The sequence below is a fragment of the Cottoperca gobio genome, chromosome 6, assembly GCF_900634415.1.
Source record: "Cottoperca gobio chromosome 6, fCotGob3.1, whole genome shotgun sequence".
Taxonomy (NCBI): Eukaryota; Metazoa; Chordata; class Actinopteri; order Perciformes; family Bovichtidae; genus Cottoperca; species Cottoperca gobio.
The window spans coordinates 13,088,182-13,103,873 of NC_041360.1; the positions used below are offsets into that span (position 1 = coordinate 13,088,182).

The window sequence follows — 15,692 nt, forward strand, 5'->3', positions numbered from 1 at the left end:
TTATTAGCTTTCATTATTACAGTCAGATCAATACCAGTCAAATTCAGATAGTCAGTAACAAATTACAATATCTGTCTATGATAAAGATAATTAAACAAACACTTGCCATGCTTTTGTCACAGTTTGAGAATCATTTTAATAGTATTTACATACTATACAGAGGACATTCAATTGCTGCCAATATTTCACACCACAAGTAAACATACAACAAGTGAGCAAAACAACAGTTTCTCAAACACCATTGACAGGTCAGCACAAACCACCACTGGTGTGCAGTTGCATTTTATGCTTTCAAGAAGCAGTGCATGTACAGTGATTTCTGTAAAAATACTATAAATGATACGTAATGTCCTTATTGAAAGTACAGTATATCCTGAGCACAGAGCTTTAGATACTTCCAGTCTTGAGGAGCGACAGTATGATCATCTGGCTTTGTAAGTGTAAAGCTCATAACTCACCTCCCCAGCTTCAGGGATTCGAACCAGCTTTGTGTCTTCAGTCTGACCGAGTTTCTGTCTGCCCGAGCTTTAACCCACTGGTCCACAGGGGACTCTCCATTTACAAAGCCTGAGAGAGAAACACAAGCGTATGTATTGGAAACAGAATGTTCTGTGTTGATTTGCTTGTAGGAAGGTTTAGTTTACCAACTGTGCCACGGAGTGTGATGCAATGAAAAATATTGGCTCACCAATAACTGTGGTTTGGCCCTCAGTTGTGTTGTTTTCTACTCCATGCAGAACAACCTCCGGGCTGATGACCACCGATGTTCCACAGAGCTCCATCCCAGCTTTCAACGAGGAGGGGACACGCACACACACCGCTCCTACGTACGACAGGAGAATGAGAGGTAAACAAAGAAAAAGAATATCACTCAACAGGAAGGAAAACGGTTTCATATGGTGAATATTCTTCTTCTACTGTATGTTTACCTTCCTGACTGTGGAGTTCGGCACTTCCACCGTCTCCCACATATACATCAATGCCTCCGCCGTGAGAGGAAACCTTTAGGACACTATTCGAACCATCTACAAAAAGAAAGCAGGCCTCAAGTTTTTTGCTTTTAACAGCCAGTGATAGATGCCATACGTACTAGATCATTGTGCAATCAGAGGGTCAGCTCAGCTTGCTCACCAATAACTGTATCTCCAGACACGTTCTTCACAGTGGCGTTACCTTTTAATAAATTAAAGCACAAGGTCAGTTTTAACTAACATATACCTAGCTGTGAGATTCAGCCACTGGTAGGTCAATTACAACATTTATAACAGGTAAAGACTGGAGAATACGGCAAAGAAAAGCCTCCGTCACAGACCATACGCATCATAAAGCTGCATCACTGAAGTTAACAAGAGAATTGTTTCTATGTTTTCTATGACTAGAGTTCAAATGAAATTAAAATCCTACATTGATGATGCATTTTCTTCTCTGCACTTCACATCAAACTGCTGTTTGTCTTTGTGATATAATCTCTACCTCCAAGAAAACTAACAGTTTTATAACTACTTCAAAACAAACAACAAGCACAGAGTTCATGATAAATTGCAACCATGTTGCCTTTAAATATACTCTGTTTGGATCAGAGCCCTGCGTTTCAAACCAAGTTAACATAATGCAGCTGTGTGACGCAATGACTCATGGGCAGTTGCGGTTTTAAAAAAAATATTAGGATTTACTGGCAAAGTGATTTACTGGATACAGAAAACAAATAGTTTCAATTAGTTTTAAGAGCAGGTCACATTAGCTCAGATGGCAGAGTGGATTGCCTCTTATTCTTAGGGTTGGTGGCTCTTCTTGTACATATGTTGAAGTGTTATTGAACAAGGATTAGATGTTTGCTCACCGTGTACATGCCCCAGTTCTACTCTCCCAGAGCAGGAGGAGACACAACTGGACTCGGCATAGATGGCTTTGACCTTCAGAGGTCCATGCTCTGTTGAAATATTCATTGTGGTGCCCTGAAGCTTCTTGACATCCACTCCCTGCAAACACACAACTCATCACTGCACAGGACTGTAGCTGGGTGATGAATGATTTGAACTTTTTTTCAGAGATAAACCTCAATGCTGTAAACACATTCAGATGAAGCCTGTTTTCAGGCTGCTGCTGCCCTCTAATGACTGCTGAGTGTATTGTTCTTACACCGTCTCCACGTGTGCTGATGTCCACATTGCCATGGATAGTGCCTGCACCAGTAACATGTCCTCCATGGGACTGGACCTCAACCTGATGACCCTGAGATACAACAAACAACAGTGAATTGTCAGTCTGAAACAACTGATGTCCTCCATGATGAGTCTGAACACATTGTCAACTCTACAACAATGGTCGAGTGCAGGGGTGTCACACTCAGTCACAGAGAGAGCCAAAATTAAAACTGCGACTAAATCGAGGGCCCAACAGGGTCAACATTTATTGAACAGGATAGACATTTTGGATAATATTCATATGATCGCGGGCCTGAAGTGGCCTTGAATTTGACATGTCTGGTCTACTGGATTCTTTCATTTGAACTTGGAACCAGTTATATTTTGCAAAGTACGAGTTTGCAAAACTCAGCTTTGGTGCCGTATAAAAACACAATTTATGGTTATAAAACAACAAACACTGATATGGTTTTAGAAGCAATACTTTTCTACCATATATTTGCCAAGACTGACTCCAATATGCTTAATTCTGAGCTGGATAAACTTTTCAGACACATCTTAATTGAAGACCATGATATTTGGTTTTGTACGAAATTATCATGAAAAGCTCAAACAATTCTAGTTTCACAAAAATATCTGCAGTAACAACAATATTGAATCAATAGTTAAGAGTGTTTTTAATGGTGAAATCAGCCACCAAGATACAGGAATATGCAAACACACCAGTACATCTCCACTTGTTTTATATGTATTTTCTGCAATAAGCATGTTTATGTTGTCATGCCACCACCTACCTTGACAGAGTGCAGCAAACAGTTGCCCTTCTCTGTCTGCACCTTGCAGACATCACACTCCATGTTCTTCACCTGCACGTTGCCTTTTCCTTGAGTAGTAAGGAAAAGATCTGACACAAAAAAAAAAGATAACAGACAAAATCTTGCCAACTGCTGAAAAAAATACACTGACATTTTTGTTGCATCATCATCATCAACAGGAGACACTCACTACTTTTGATAGGTGCAGTTAGATCAATCGACACGCTGCTTTTAACCTTCTCAGCTGAGATGAGCAGCTCTTTGTTCTGTTCATCATAGCGGACGTGTAAGTGATCCAGACCGACCTCCTGTTCGCTGTCTGTCCCATGAACTGTGATGAAGACTCGGTCAGCCTCGGGGAAATCGTGCGGGTCCAGCGGGCGGATCGAGATGCTGCAGCCCAGCTGTGCCCGCACCGTGCTGAAGGGGCTCACCGCCAGATCCCACTGCTTCAGAGGCTGGTTAACCTCTTCTTGTGTTGGAGACTTCGCGGGGACCGAGATGGAGAAGAACCGTGAAGTGTGCAGAGGGCAGAGAGGGGTCGGGAGTGTCCTGGGACAGACTGTGAGGGACCAGCAACGGAGAAGTCCGACACATCCCCGACGAGCTGCTGAGCTCCAAAACATCTCTATCACCTTCTGGTAAACCAGCTCATCCACACCTCACACTGCTGCTGTTACAGCTAATTAACAATACACACTTCTGAGCGACACTAGCTGCCATTCAGTCAACACCATGGTCAGTTGGACTGCCTCAACCTAATACTTCCGGTACGAGATTTCAGACTAAAAGCGTCATTTTAGAACAAGCGACTAAAATTATTCTGTTCAGCCTTGGTATTATTAGTAAATATTCTAATGAAAAATGTTATGGGAAATTATAATATATTGAGAAAAATATTACAAGATAAATAAAAAAAAAAAAGGTTGCACGCAATATAATAATGAAAACACAATCCAAATGAGGCAAGACATTTCCCCCGTACCTCCCAATCTTTCTGTGCTGGATTACTACCTGGTCCCTGGTTTTCTGTGTGGTAATTTGATTAAACATAAATTCATTTAGAATGGTGCAACATGTAACCATGGCGTGGAAATAAAGGATTAAAAACTAGATGTTGACACATTGCTCCTCTCCGAGACAAGACATCTAGATGAGAAATCAATGCAGAGCCCGCGTCATGTCATCTGACATTGTGCTTTAGTAGTGCATGTCCCTAAATACATCAAGTCATTGAGGACAGCTCTCTCTTTGCATCCCTTTAGGTGGAAACAATGGGCTAAAGATCCAATACGAGCAGCCTGTACTCTCCCTCAGAGTTTTGTTCTTTATGTTGAAGGCAAAATATTTTACTTTCGGTCTTACTTGGTATCACTTTAATTAACTTGACAAGCCGGATGTACACTCTTGTGTAAAGTTAGCACCGCCCTTCTTTAGGTCTTGTCCAATCAGTGGGCCTATGCGAGCATGACGTAGGTGACGTCGTTGCAGGGAGCTCGTGTCTTGAAGCGTTTCCTCGCGTCCAAAGCTATTTGAATGGAATGGCATCGATTACAGTACCAAATTATTTTGGGGTGACAGGGATAAGTAGGCAAACATTCAGAATATCTCATAAGAAGACCTTCTGAGTTTTACAAAAACAATATTATTGTTCAACCAATTTAGGAAAAAATATAGATTTGTTTTTGTATAGTAGGCCTATGTCAAGGTTATTCCAGATGAGATATTTATGCGCAGAGAAACAGTGTTTGTAATTAAGAGACGAAGCTAAAAGCATTTGTTTGTGGAAATGAACTATTATAAATGGTAATTCTTCAATATTTTAATTGGACCAAAAAGGCATAAAAAAAATGTGATGTGGAATAAAGTTTCAAATGGATTCTGGGTTTCAAAGTTTATTTTAAAGGTGTAGTTGAGGGCAGTAACATCTAAAACGTTAAGGCCTTCAGAGTCTATAGTATTCATCATCACAGAGCTTTAATATAATGGGTTTTGTTTTTCCAAACAAACTTAAATAGCTTCTTATCAATAGATTTACTAACAGAGGAATCATCAATTAAAGCAAGTGCAGTATGTCAACCTGGATATACCTTCATTTTTTAGTTTTATTGATAATGGGGCTGAAGTTTAAATTGAATCGTTAATTTATCAGAATACCTTACCTTAATATGTTACCTGGGACTTCACAGGAATGGCATATAAATATGTTAGTTGACACTGTGCAATGGGCAACAGTTCACATGTATTTATATTTAAAGACATATATAAAGATATATTTAAATATTTGAATGTGTTTAATTGCAACAGGAATTTTGGTTTGAATCTTTTAAAAAACTGTAGTGTCATCACCCACCTGATTTATGGTAATCTGTCGACCAGCTACAGAAATACCTTTAATATTAATATTACTTTCAAGGATTTAAGTGAAGAGGAGTTGGGCAGCAAGTAAAAATAAATATAAAGAGACCGGGCACCCTTGACAAACACCAGAGATAGCTTAAAACGGAGTGAGGTACCGCAAGTTTGAGTGAATAATTACCGTTTGACTAAAGTGTTTTGATGGAATGACAGAAATAGTCACTAAAGCCAAATTTGTAATGTGATTGATAAATAAATGTGTGTTCCAGCGAATCAAAGGGCTTATAAAAATAAAATAAAAATAGAATAAAGCTATTATCATTAACAAGCTCAGGATAATTGAATGAATCTAGAAGTAAACATTATTTGAAATGTGCCTGTTTGACATAAAGCCAGATTGTGACTTGTCAATTATAGAGACTAACGTTTTCTTGATTCTATAAGCAAGAAAAAAAAGCCAGTACTTTATCGTCAACAGATAGGAAGCCAGTTATCCATCAAATGAGAATCGTTTTGGGGGTCTGAAATGAGGGTGATGAGGCCATTTAGTTTAGTTGGTAATACAATAGGAAATACTTTCCTAAAGGACATTGAGAATAAAAGGGGTCAATTCAACTGAAAATGTCTTACAGAACTCTGTGAGTGTGTTGTTTTTAAGTTTCAGAATAGCATTCAGAACTTCATCATGAGTTATTTTGCAATCGAACGAAACATAGACTTGTACTGCATGTTGCAGATTAAAACAATTAATCTGTCATGTAAATCTGATAGGTCCCATTATGTATCTGAGGAATCTGTGGTTGCTTTTCTGTTGACAATGTTGATTTGAGTCTACTTATTGTTGAATTTATTGGTTGTTTTGTACTTAAGTTTGCAGATAACGTTACAAGAAATGAAAAGCAAAAACATATTCAGCAATTTTATTTATCTTAACAAAACAATCTTAATTATAAAACAATCCATACAGCTTAAATCAACCATCATCTGGCTTTCCAGTACTGCCATAATAAAACGTATCATTCTCTGTTGCTACATACCCGTCAGATTCACTGAAAAATAACTCTTCACAAGATTTCCATCTCTTGTCATTAAACAAATTCAGCTCTCAAAAAAAGACTTATCAACATTAAAAGGTTATAAAAAAGATACTATGTAATTATGACCATAACCTTCGTAACTATGTACATCCTCAGTTAATGTCATGTTATCCTGTGAACAAATCAGTTTTGTCGAATCAAACACCACAAGGCGGCGCTAGTGTACAGTGTGGAGGGTATACTAGGGTTTATTCAATTGTAAGGAGCATTTTAGGAGCTTATGGTTGAAGTTAGTGAGACCTTTCTTGATTTTTTCAGACATGCCCTGGTAGAGTCACAGCTTTTGGTGCAAAGCCTCTTGGTCTGATCATCATCCTGACAGTTTTGAAAGAGTGTCTGTCATTAGTGGGGTAATACTCTGTAGATATGTTCTGCCACGTCCCCCAGAAAATACCATCCCGGACTCCCTTGTATCTCCCCACATAGTATCTCCCGTTGAGGTTTGCAGCCATGCAGGCATCAAACCACCAGCCGGAGCTGTAGTAGGCCCCGCAGTTCCCGGATGGATAGCGGTCGTTGTCCCTGTCCGGCGTAGTGAACGCCCTGTTGTTGTGATCATAACTATTGCTAAAGCGAAGAGCATCACCTGCAGTACCTGAGTAACCGCCTACCGTCAGTCTGTAGCGCATCCGTTCACTTGCCACCCTGAAGTGCTCGTACTCTGCATACGCCATCATCCCGCCAAAGTCCTCCAGCTCCGTCCGCAGCTTCATGTCCCTGTCTCGGGTCAGCATGTGGATCATATTGTTTCCCAGCCAAAACTCCCCTCCGTCCAGCTCCCCAAAGCCTGATCTGTACTCAGCCCAGGTGCGGTTGAAGCTCACGCTTCCGTCCTGTCGACGCTGCAGGAGCGTCCACCCGCCTCCATCCAGCTCCATGTCACAGAAGACTGGGAAGCTTTTGCTGCGGAGGTCAGGGGTCACCAGGTACACTCCGCTTTTTGTCGCGCCCCTGTCCAGGTGGTCGGAGCAGTCTCTCCTAACTGCAGATAAGGAAAATGGAAAGAAATTATGAATTGTTAACAGCTTTGTCACAAAATCATCCAAAATGTAACTTGCCTTCATTCATTTAGAGAGTTATCTAACCAAAGTCCTGCTTTTGCGCATATCTTGCAGGTGATGATGATATGTTCTTGCAGCTGTGATGTAGCCATGAAATGTGTTGGGTGAGGTCACAAGTGCAACAGGTCAGGGAAAACCTACTTTTCCTCTATAAAAGATTTAGTGTTTTTGAAGAATTTAAAGGTGGACCTCCACAGTAGATACACATGCCGTATTTAAAATAATGGATTTTAGAGATGCAAGTAAGTGCAGATTTTAAAATGTGTATTTATAAAATAACAATAGTCTTTTCCTAGTGAATGTTTTGATTTAAAAAAAAAAAAAAACACAAATATATAGTCTATAAAGAAGACCTTCACCTTCATCTGAACTCAAGTGTTAAACTGATGAATCCATTAGATTGATCTGATGCCAAATTATTCACTTACTGTAAGCCATGCTCCATTGAAGGATGTTTTAAAGCTGTTAGTCTACACGTAGTTGTGGTTTTATCTTTAATCACGACACTAATGCAGACACGTATTTTGCACACATATGCGAATTCCTTGTTTAGCCTTGACGTATGGTACAAAGATGATCTCAGACCACATCATTATCTCATATATATATGAGGATCAATAGAGCTTACCGTGTGGTCCTCTTACTTAAAATCCTTTCAGCTCAGGTCATAACAATTTGCTAAGTGACTAATACAATTATGAGCTCTGAAATACTAATGCATGACCGTTTTTCTTTATTATTGTGATGTAATGTCAACAAAACACAATAGATGTTTATGAGGTTAGTTGTACATTTCTGAGAATTTCATTGTGGAGTTGCATATGTTTTCTTCTCTCTCTCTCTCTCTCTCTCTCTCTCTCTCTCTCTCTCTCCCCCTCTCTCTCTCTCTCTCTCTTTGATAACCCCTTTGTGCAGTGAGTGTTAATGCATTCCTTTGAGTTCACTGTTGAAACAAAGCAACCATTACAGTTTTATACATGGTGGTACAAATCAATGTTGTGTGCTGCAATACATGCTAATGTAATTACATGCTAGGTCTGTCAATAACAACCACAATCTCTGCATAAAGTGAGCTACTTTATGTGGATTCATGCATATAAAAACAAAACTTGATCAAAATGAATATTTCTTGCCTTTAGATGCTAGTTTGCTGTCAGGCCTGCTGCCTCCCTGGTTGTCTTCTTGGTGATCTTTTGGACGCCTGTCTGGTGGTCTTCCATTTGGACTCAGGCTGTTATTGAAGAAAGCAGCCACCTGCTTGATTTTTACACGCAGCTCACGTGCACTGGGAGTGGAAGACTCAGCAGCTTGGGGCTCGGGGCCAGAGGTGGCAGGGGTTGTTGACCTGAGGTCAGGGCTGATTGTGGAGGTAGTTTGGGCACTGGGGGTAGGGACTTGAATCATCATTTTGTCTGGATCTGGAGTTTGTCTGGGTGCTGTTTCCTCCATATTGGGAAGTTTTTCAGTTTGTAAGATGGAGTCAGTATTGGAAGCTTTATACGGCTTTGTGGATCCTGGACTGGTGCTAGGGATAACACTTGGGAGGATCCCATGGATGATTTTGTTTGGTCTTGTTGTCATTGGGATCAATGGTGGTCGACCGGCTGTTTGTGGCCTCAGATCAGACGCAATCCTGCTGTTTGGGCTCATGGTGAAGCCTTCAGAGAGAGTGTGACGGTGAGGGAAGGGTCCAGTTTCCAGGCTGTTGGAGGTCTTTGGATCCAGAGTGATTGTTTTCAGTGTGCTGGGACTGAACTCTGTGTCCCCTGGGGAATGATTTACTTCAGAAATCTGTGTTACAGGGCCAGGTGCAGGTAGCATGTAAGTTTGAGAGTTTTGGACGTCGTCTGAAGTGGTCTCACTGATTTGTAGAGGATCTAAATCTGTTTTTATCTTTGGACTTGGCTTTTGTTGCACTGCTGGTTTTGGCCTTTGAACAGGTGTTGCTCCTGGTCTGATTGTAGGTCTAGTAGGTGGCCTGGCTCTGGGTGGAGGCCTCAGTTTGGATGTTTTGTTGGATTCTGCCTCAGGAATTTGATCAGGCAAAGATTCAAGGTTAAGTTCAGGCTTTTGGTCAGGCCGAGGTGTTCTAAGCCTTTGATTGATTTGTGGTGTTTGGTCAGGTTTAGGCTTCACATTAGGTTTAGTCTTTTGGCCTGTTATGAGCTCTGGAGGTTTCTGGTTAGGTTTTTGGTTTATTTTAGGAATTTTCTGACTGGGTTTAGGCTTTTGATCAGGAGGTTTGATTAGGGCACTATCAGGTGTAAGCTCATGTCCAGGTGTTGAGTCTTTGGCAGATATGGGCTCGGGCAAAGGACTTTCATCAGAACCTTCCATTAATTCTGTTATAGGCTTTTGAGTAGGTTTTGTCCTGGGGCTAGTTGTTTCCCTTCTTTCAGGCACTTGAACAGGTGGAACATTTTGGTTTATTGCAGATCTTTGATCAGGTTTAGTTTTTTCTTCACTTTTCGGCTTTTTGTGAAGTTTTTGTGTTTGGTCGGTTTTGAGAGGATGAACCGGCTTTTTTTTAGGTTTTAGGTCTTGAGTAATAATTGGGATTTTGACAGATTCAGGCTCTCGGTCAGTTTGAGGGTCTTTATCAGATTCAGTTGTGTTTACTGTTTGAGGTCTTTGATGATATGTAGGTCTCTGAACAGGAAGCATAGACTTTTGATGAGATTTTGGCTTTTCGATAAGTACCTGGCTTGGATCAGGAGGTTTGATTAGGGCACTCTCAGGTGTAAGCTCATATCCAGGTGTTGAGTCTTTGGCAGATATGGGCTCGGGCAAAGGACTTTCATCAGAACCTTCCATTAATTCTGTTATAGGCTTTTGAGTAGGTTTTGTTCTGGGGCTAGTTGTTTCCCTTCTTTCAGGCTCTTGAACAGGTGGAACATTTTGGTTTATTGTAGATCTTTGATCAGGTTTTGTTTTTTCTTCACTTTTCGGCTTTTTGTGAGGTTTTTGTGTTTGGTCGGTTTTGAGAGGATGAACCGGCTTTTTTTTAGGTTTTAGGTCTTGAGTAATAATTGGGATTTTGACAGATTCAGGCTCTTGGTCAGTTTGAGGGTCTTTATCAGATCCAGTTGTGTTTACTGTTTGAGGTCGTTGATGATATGTAGGTCTCTGAACAGGAAGCATAGACTTTTGATGAGATTTTGGCTTTTCAATAAGTACCTGGCTTGGATCAGGAGGTTTGATTAGGGCACTCTCAGGTGTAAGCTCATGTCCAGGTGTTGAGTCTTTGGCAGATATGGGCTCGGGCAAAGGATTTTCATCAGAACCTTCCATTAATTCTGTTATAGGCTTTTGAGTAGGTTTTGTCCTGGGGCTAGTTGTTTCCCTTCTTTCAGGCTCTTGAACAGGTGGAACATTTTGGTTTATTGTAGATCTTTGATCAAGTTCAGTTTTTTCTTCACTTTTCGGCTTTTTGTGAGGTTTTTGTGTTTGGTCGGTTTTGAGAGGATGGACTGGCTTTTTTTTAGGTTTTAGGTCTTGAGTAATAATTGGGATTTTGACAGATTCAGGCTCTTGGTCAGTTTGAGGGTCTTTATCAGAACCAGTTGCGTTTACTGTTTGAGGTCTTTGATGATATGTAGGTCTCTGAACAGGAAGCATAGACTTTTGATGAGATTTTGGCTTTTCAGTCAGTACCTGGCTTGGATCAGTTGTATGCTCTTGGTCATGTTTAGGTATTTTATTGTTTTTCAGATTTTCATCAGTTGGTAAATGATCAGATAGAGGTCTTTGGTTAGGTTTTGGAATCTGGACTTGTTTAGGGTCTTTGCCAGGTTTAGATTTTTGGTCGGTTGTGGGTTTTTGATTAGAGAGCTTTTGGTCATGTTTAGTTTTTTTGTCAGGCAAAGGAGCTTGGTCCGGTTTACGGTCATTCTTAGGATTTTTAAGCTTTTGGTCTGTTTCAGGCCTGATTGCAGGTTTATGCTTTTCATTGGGCTTTGGTCCTCGGCCTGGAAGAGGTTTCACACCAGTTTTAGTGTTTGAGCTGATGTTCTTTTTAACTGCCCAACGATTGCGGTTTACGACTCCTGGGACTGTAGTTGTGTATAAATTATAATGAGGAGTTGTGGTGGTTGTAGTTGATGTAGTTGAGCTAACTTGACCCTGGAAGCCTGTACTAGTTGTAGAGGTGAACGGTGAAGTGGCACTGGATATCTGTTGTCTAGGACCACCCAACGTGTTTAATATGGCTGTTGTTGTTGGCCTACCTTTGGTCCTGAAGCCTTCCTCTGCATCAGAGCTTGGGTTCTCAGAAATGCCAGCTGCTCCAAGGACTGGGCTTTGGGTTGGTGGCTCATCAGCAACTATCGGCATCCCTCGATTGACATATGTGAGCAAATGAGAAGTTGAGCTGGAGAAAGGAGGAGATGGAAGAGATGACGTAAAGGTTATAGCTTCGTTTGATTCCATATAGTTATGCCCCGGAGCTAAACTTATGATAGAGTGAGGAGTCGGGCTGATTGAAACAAAGTCTGTCCTCTCAGTTGCCTTCCTGGCTACTATTTCTCCGTCACTGTCTCTCTGCACACTCTGAACCGTTTTTTCTGCTTCTGTTTTGATCTCCGTTCCCATCTCCCGGTCCTCCACCTCCTCCTCTTTTATAGTCTTCTCTTTTTCTTCATGCCCGATGCTTTCAGTCTGTTTTGGTTTCTCATTATTTCGCTCCACTTTAGTTCCCATTTCCTTTTTCCTCTCCTCCCTTTGCTGCATTCGTTCCTTATTTGTATGCTCATCATGGTCCTCAGACATCTTTATTCCATCACTGCCCCGGTTTTGTTCGGTTTGGGTCTTTTTCTCTGTTTCCTTTGTTTCATGTCGCCACACGTGATGGTCACTTTCTTCTGTTTTCTCCTTATTTTTTTCATGACTTGTTTTCTCTTTTCCATTCTCCAACGTATCCTCTGGATCTCCTTTTGAATTTCCTTTTCCATCTTTGTCTTCATTTCTGTCTGTCTCTGTCTCCCTGTTATTTTTTTCAACAATCTTTTTTCTGACCATATCCACTATTCTCTCATTTCCACCAGACATTGGCAACTTTGCCTTGCCCAATTTGTCCTTTTCTTTTGCCCTCTCTGTCTTAGTTTTTCCATCTCTTTCTGCCACTTCTTTTTGGGTTTCTTCCCTCCTATTTTCTTTTACGACCCCTTTATCGTTCTCTCTTTCTGCTTCCCCTTTCTTTCTCCCTTTCTTTTCCAAAACCGTTATTTTTTCTGACTCAGTGTCACCGTCTCCTAATTCTCCTTCCATAGTCTTTTCCGCTTTAACCCTGTCTGTCCCACACTCTTTTGGCCTCTCAATATTTTTTTCATTCAGCCAGTTACTCTCATCCATATGTCTATCAGTACCCTCATTCCGCTTTTCATGCTCTCTTTCACTTTGCCTTCCACACTCTCTCTCAGTTTGGCTTACTGTACAATCTGCACACATCTTTCTCAGTTGGTCCACATTGTCCTTCAGCTTCTGCAAATCCTTCACAATCTCTTCCAGCTCTCTGAGCTGCTTTGGCAAATGGAGAGTCAGCGGCGGCAGACTGAATAGGTATGGGCACATGCTCTCATCCTGCCCCTGTATGCACGGCCCCTTAGGTCTCAAAGTTGCAGTGCAGGGTCCAAATCCATGATCCCCCAGGAAATCTTCTTCATCAGAGTCTGCTGTGGTCCAAGAGAGGCTTGAGAAGGCCAGGAAGGTCCCACATATGCACAGTGCTGTGAACCTCATTGCGTCCTGTGAGTAAAGAGTAAAAGGATAAGTGGGAGAGAGTGTAAAAAAGACCCACCTCAGTTTGAGACAGTGACAGTGAGAGGAGGAGGTAAGGTGGGAGGGAGAAGAGGAAGGAGGGGGAACTAATAGAGCTGTTTAGTGGAAAGTGAGTCTAAAGAAGAGAAATGAGGAGCGTGAAGCTTTGAGAGGGAAACAGGTGAAATAGAAAAAAAATAGAGTGTGAGATGAGGATTGTGTGGATGTGTTTCTTAGTAGATGGTCTTACTGAGATAGGGGATGATAAGCATGAAGTGTGAGGAAATGGTAAAATAGTTCTACTGTATAACTTAAGCTGAATTAGCTGTAACAGTTCTATATCAGTCACAAAATAACGCAAACTGTGAAAGCTTAAGAAAGCATGTGTCTTATTGTAATCCTATTATTACATTCCAAAGTATCTTCACTGTAATCACGTCACTTAATGAAGACCATTTGTAATGCATTCTCACTCCATGATGTACTAAGTGCATGTGTGTCACAGTTGCTTTGGCAGGCGCTTCCCCAGCTTCCTGTCGTGTCCACGAACATGTGAGTTACAGATGCGACAGGTCAAAATATGCATCTGTAGCAAGAATATTGGCTGCTGGGCCAGAGCCAAGAGTTTGTTGCTCAGATTTGTAAGGACGTATTTCATTTTACTGTAAGCTGAGGGGCTTAGTTGAGTTTCAAGAGTAATACAAGTCAGGAATGTCAGATTTATCCAAGAAGGCTGCTTGATTCAAATGCAATGCAAGGGGAGATAAATATATCATGTGCTATTGACTTTACTGGGACAGGACTAATCCTCAACAAGTGTTAGGAATTGGTGAGACAATCTCCGGGTGGAGAGGCTAAGTTCGCCGTGTGCAGACTGTCCATTCAACCAAGATTTTGGTTCTTTGCTATTTCATTGTGTCTACATATAGTCCGAAAAAAAGAAAGAGAGAAAACACAGTCACATGAACTAAATGAGGCATCTGCTTAGCAGGGAGTTTAGATAATGAGGCTTTTTTTTCTCAGAACCGGGGTGTAAATGTCAGTCCAACCACAGGATATGAGATATGAGTGATAGCATGCAATGCCAGCGTTTGATGTTTCAGAGATTTGTCCATTTATAATGCTTGTTAGTCCACTTAAATTGTCTTATTTTTAGACTGCAATGAAACGTGAACGTTGTGCATTTATGTTCTCTGTCTCTTTCATTGGCCTGTTGATCTGACTGCACCATCTGGAGAGATTTTTCAACTGTCCTCTGATAATGAGAAAGGAAACCATTTGTTTCGTGAGAGGACTGTGGGAAGCATCAACTTAGAGATGAAAAACGAGGTTAGGGTGGAATAAAACTCAATATAGAACAGCAATGACCTGCAAGCTCATAGTTATGTCTGGAGAAAAGACACCTTGAACAAGCATAACAGCCTGAAATGCTACAGTTTGAGAGGATGAGTCAAAGATCAAACAATTCGGTTTGTTCTACTTTGGAAAATAGGCTGTAATATGTTTTAACTAGACAATGTAGAGGCTTTGTAATCCGTAAATATAAAGATGGTAATTTGTTATTATCTACGCTAATGCATCTATGAGCTCATTTGACATTTGATAACTGTTGGCAGAATAAAAGCCAGGAATAAGTGTCCTTTCACCTTTCACAGTCACTTCAGTACTTCAACACTTACACTGGGAAATAGTGAGAGAGAAATGTTTACACTCTCTAGAGACTTCTGTCTGAACACTAGGCTGTATTGATTTATTATCATAGAACCACATCTTTTACAGCACAGCCAAGTATAAATCTCAGACAGTGCTGCTTAGCCACAACAAACTAACCTGATGCACAGGCTATATGAAAACTATAATGATTAATACAGTTGATTAAGGCTAAGAGGGTCCACAGCCAATCTAAATGCGTCCATTCTGTTCTGCGGAGCGCTGTGAGAAAGTCTAGTATTCCCAATAATACCCTCACTCCTGGCTTTACCCATTTATGGACAGCAGTTTTTTTTATCCTCAAGGTGCCCTCTTGGGATAAAGTGTTTTGAATTCTCTAAGTGAGCTGGCTTGGCCCACTCTCTGTCCTCGATCATGTAAACACTGTGGCTTTTTCCATGCAGACTAGAACAAACATCTGACCATCAGTCCAGCTTTGCTGCTTGGGCTTCCTGGCAGACCACTTCATCTCCCTCCACTTTGGGCAGAGTCAGTGTCGTCGGTCATGTCTGTTATGTGCATAAGTTTCTCATTTCCAACTGAACTGGAGTGAACCCAACGGCTGTTGTAGTGCAGGGCTAGCCACTTGTAATACCACACTCAGTCTGTCTGCCTGAAGGCATAAAACCTACCTGCTCAACATTATTCTACTGACTCACTGTTTGCATGCCGAGAACAAATAAACATAAATTAATTTAGCAAAACAGTTATTTGATACCACACCTTCCTTAATCCTGTGGATCAGTGTGTATC

The 15,692-nt window shown here is 41.0% G+C and overlaps 2 protein-coding genes across 2 annotated transcripts; both read right to left on the minus strand.

The window, feature by feature from the left end:
- Positions 1-114: 114 nt before the first annotated feature.
- fam185a (family with sequence similarity 185 member A) lies at positions 115-3,705 on the minus strand. The gene is made up of 8 exons (XM_029434699.1): positions 3,150-3,705; positions 2,939-3,048; positions 2,140-2,232; positions 1,841-1,979; positions 1,132-1,173; positions 930-1,025; positions 689-823; positions 115-567 (listed from the first exon to the last, which is right to left on the minus strand). The coding sequence occupies exons 1-8, from the start codon at positions 3,583-3,585 to the stop codon at positions 455-457; spliced, it is 1,164 nt and encodes a 387-aa protein (XP_029290559.1). The 5' UTR covers positions 3,586-3,705; the 3' UTR covers positions 115-454.
- Positions 3,706-6,221: 2,516 nt separating this feature from the next.
- Positions 6,222-13,101, minus strand: LOC115010198 (titin-like). Its single transcript, XM_029434685.1, has 2 exons — positions 8,609-13,101; positions 6,222-7,396 (listed from the first exon to the last, which is right to left on the minus strand). The coding sequence occupies exons 1-2, from the start codon at positions 13,041-13,043 to the stop codon at positions 6,669-6,671; spliced, it is 5,163 nt and encodes a 1,720-aa protein (XP_029290545.1). The 5' UTR covers positions 13,044-13,101; the 3' UTR covers positions 6,222-6,668.
- Between the last annotated feature and the right edge of the window lie 2,591 nt (positions 13,102-15,692).

Coding starts and splice junctions, on each gene's coding strand:
- fam185a (XM_029434699.1), bottom strand. CDS start 3,585: ATGTTTTGGAGCTCAGCAGCTCGTCGGGGATGTGTCGGACTTCTCCGT. Junction 2,233..2,938: donor GTTTGCTGCACTCTGTCAAG/GTAGGTGGTGGC, acceptor GTTGTATCTCAG/GGTCATCAGGTTGAGGTCCA. Junction 1,026..1,131: donor GTCTGGAGATACAGTTATTG/GTGAGCAAGCTG, acceptor TTCTTTTTGTAG/ATGGTTCGAATAGTGTCCTA.
- LOC115010198 (XM_029434685.1), bottom strand. CDS start 13,043: ATGTGCCCATACCTATTCAGTCTGCCGCCGCTGACTCTCCATTTGCCA. Junction 7,397..8,608: donor CAGCAAACTAGCATCTAAAG/GCAAGAAATATT, acceptor CCTTATCTGCAG/TTAGGAGAGACTGCTCCGAC.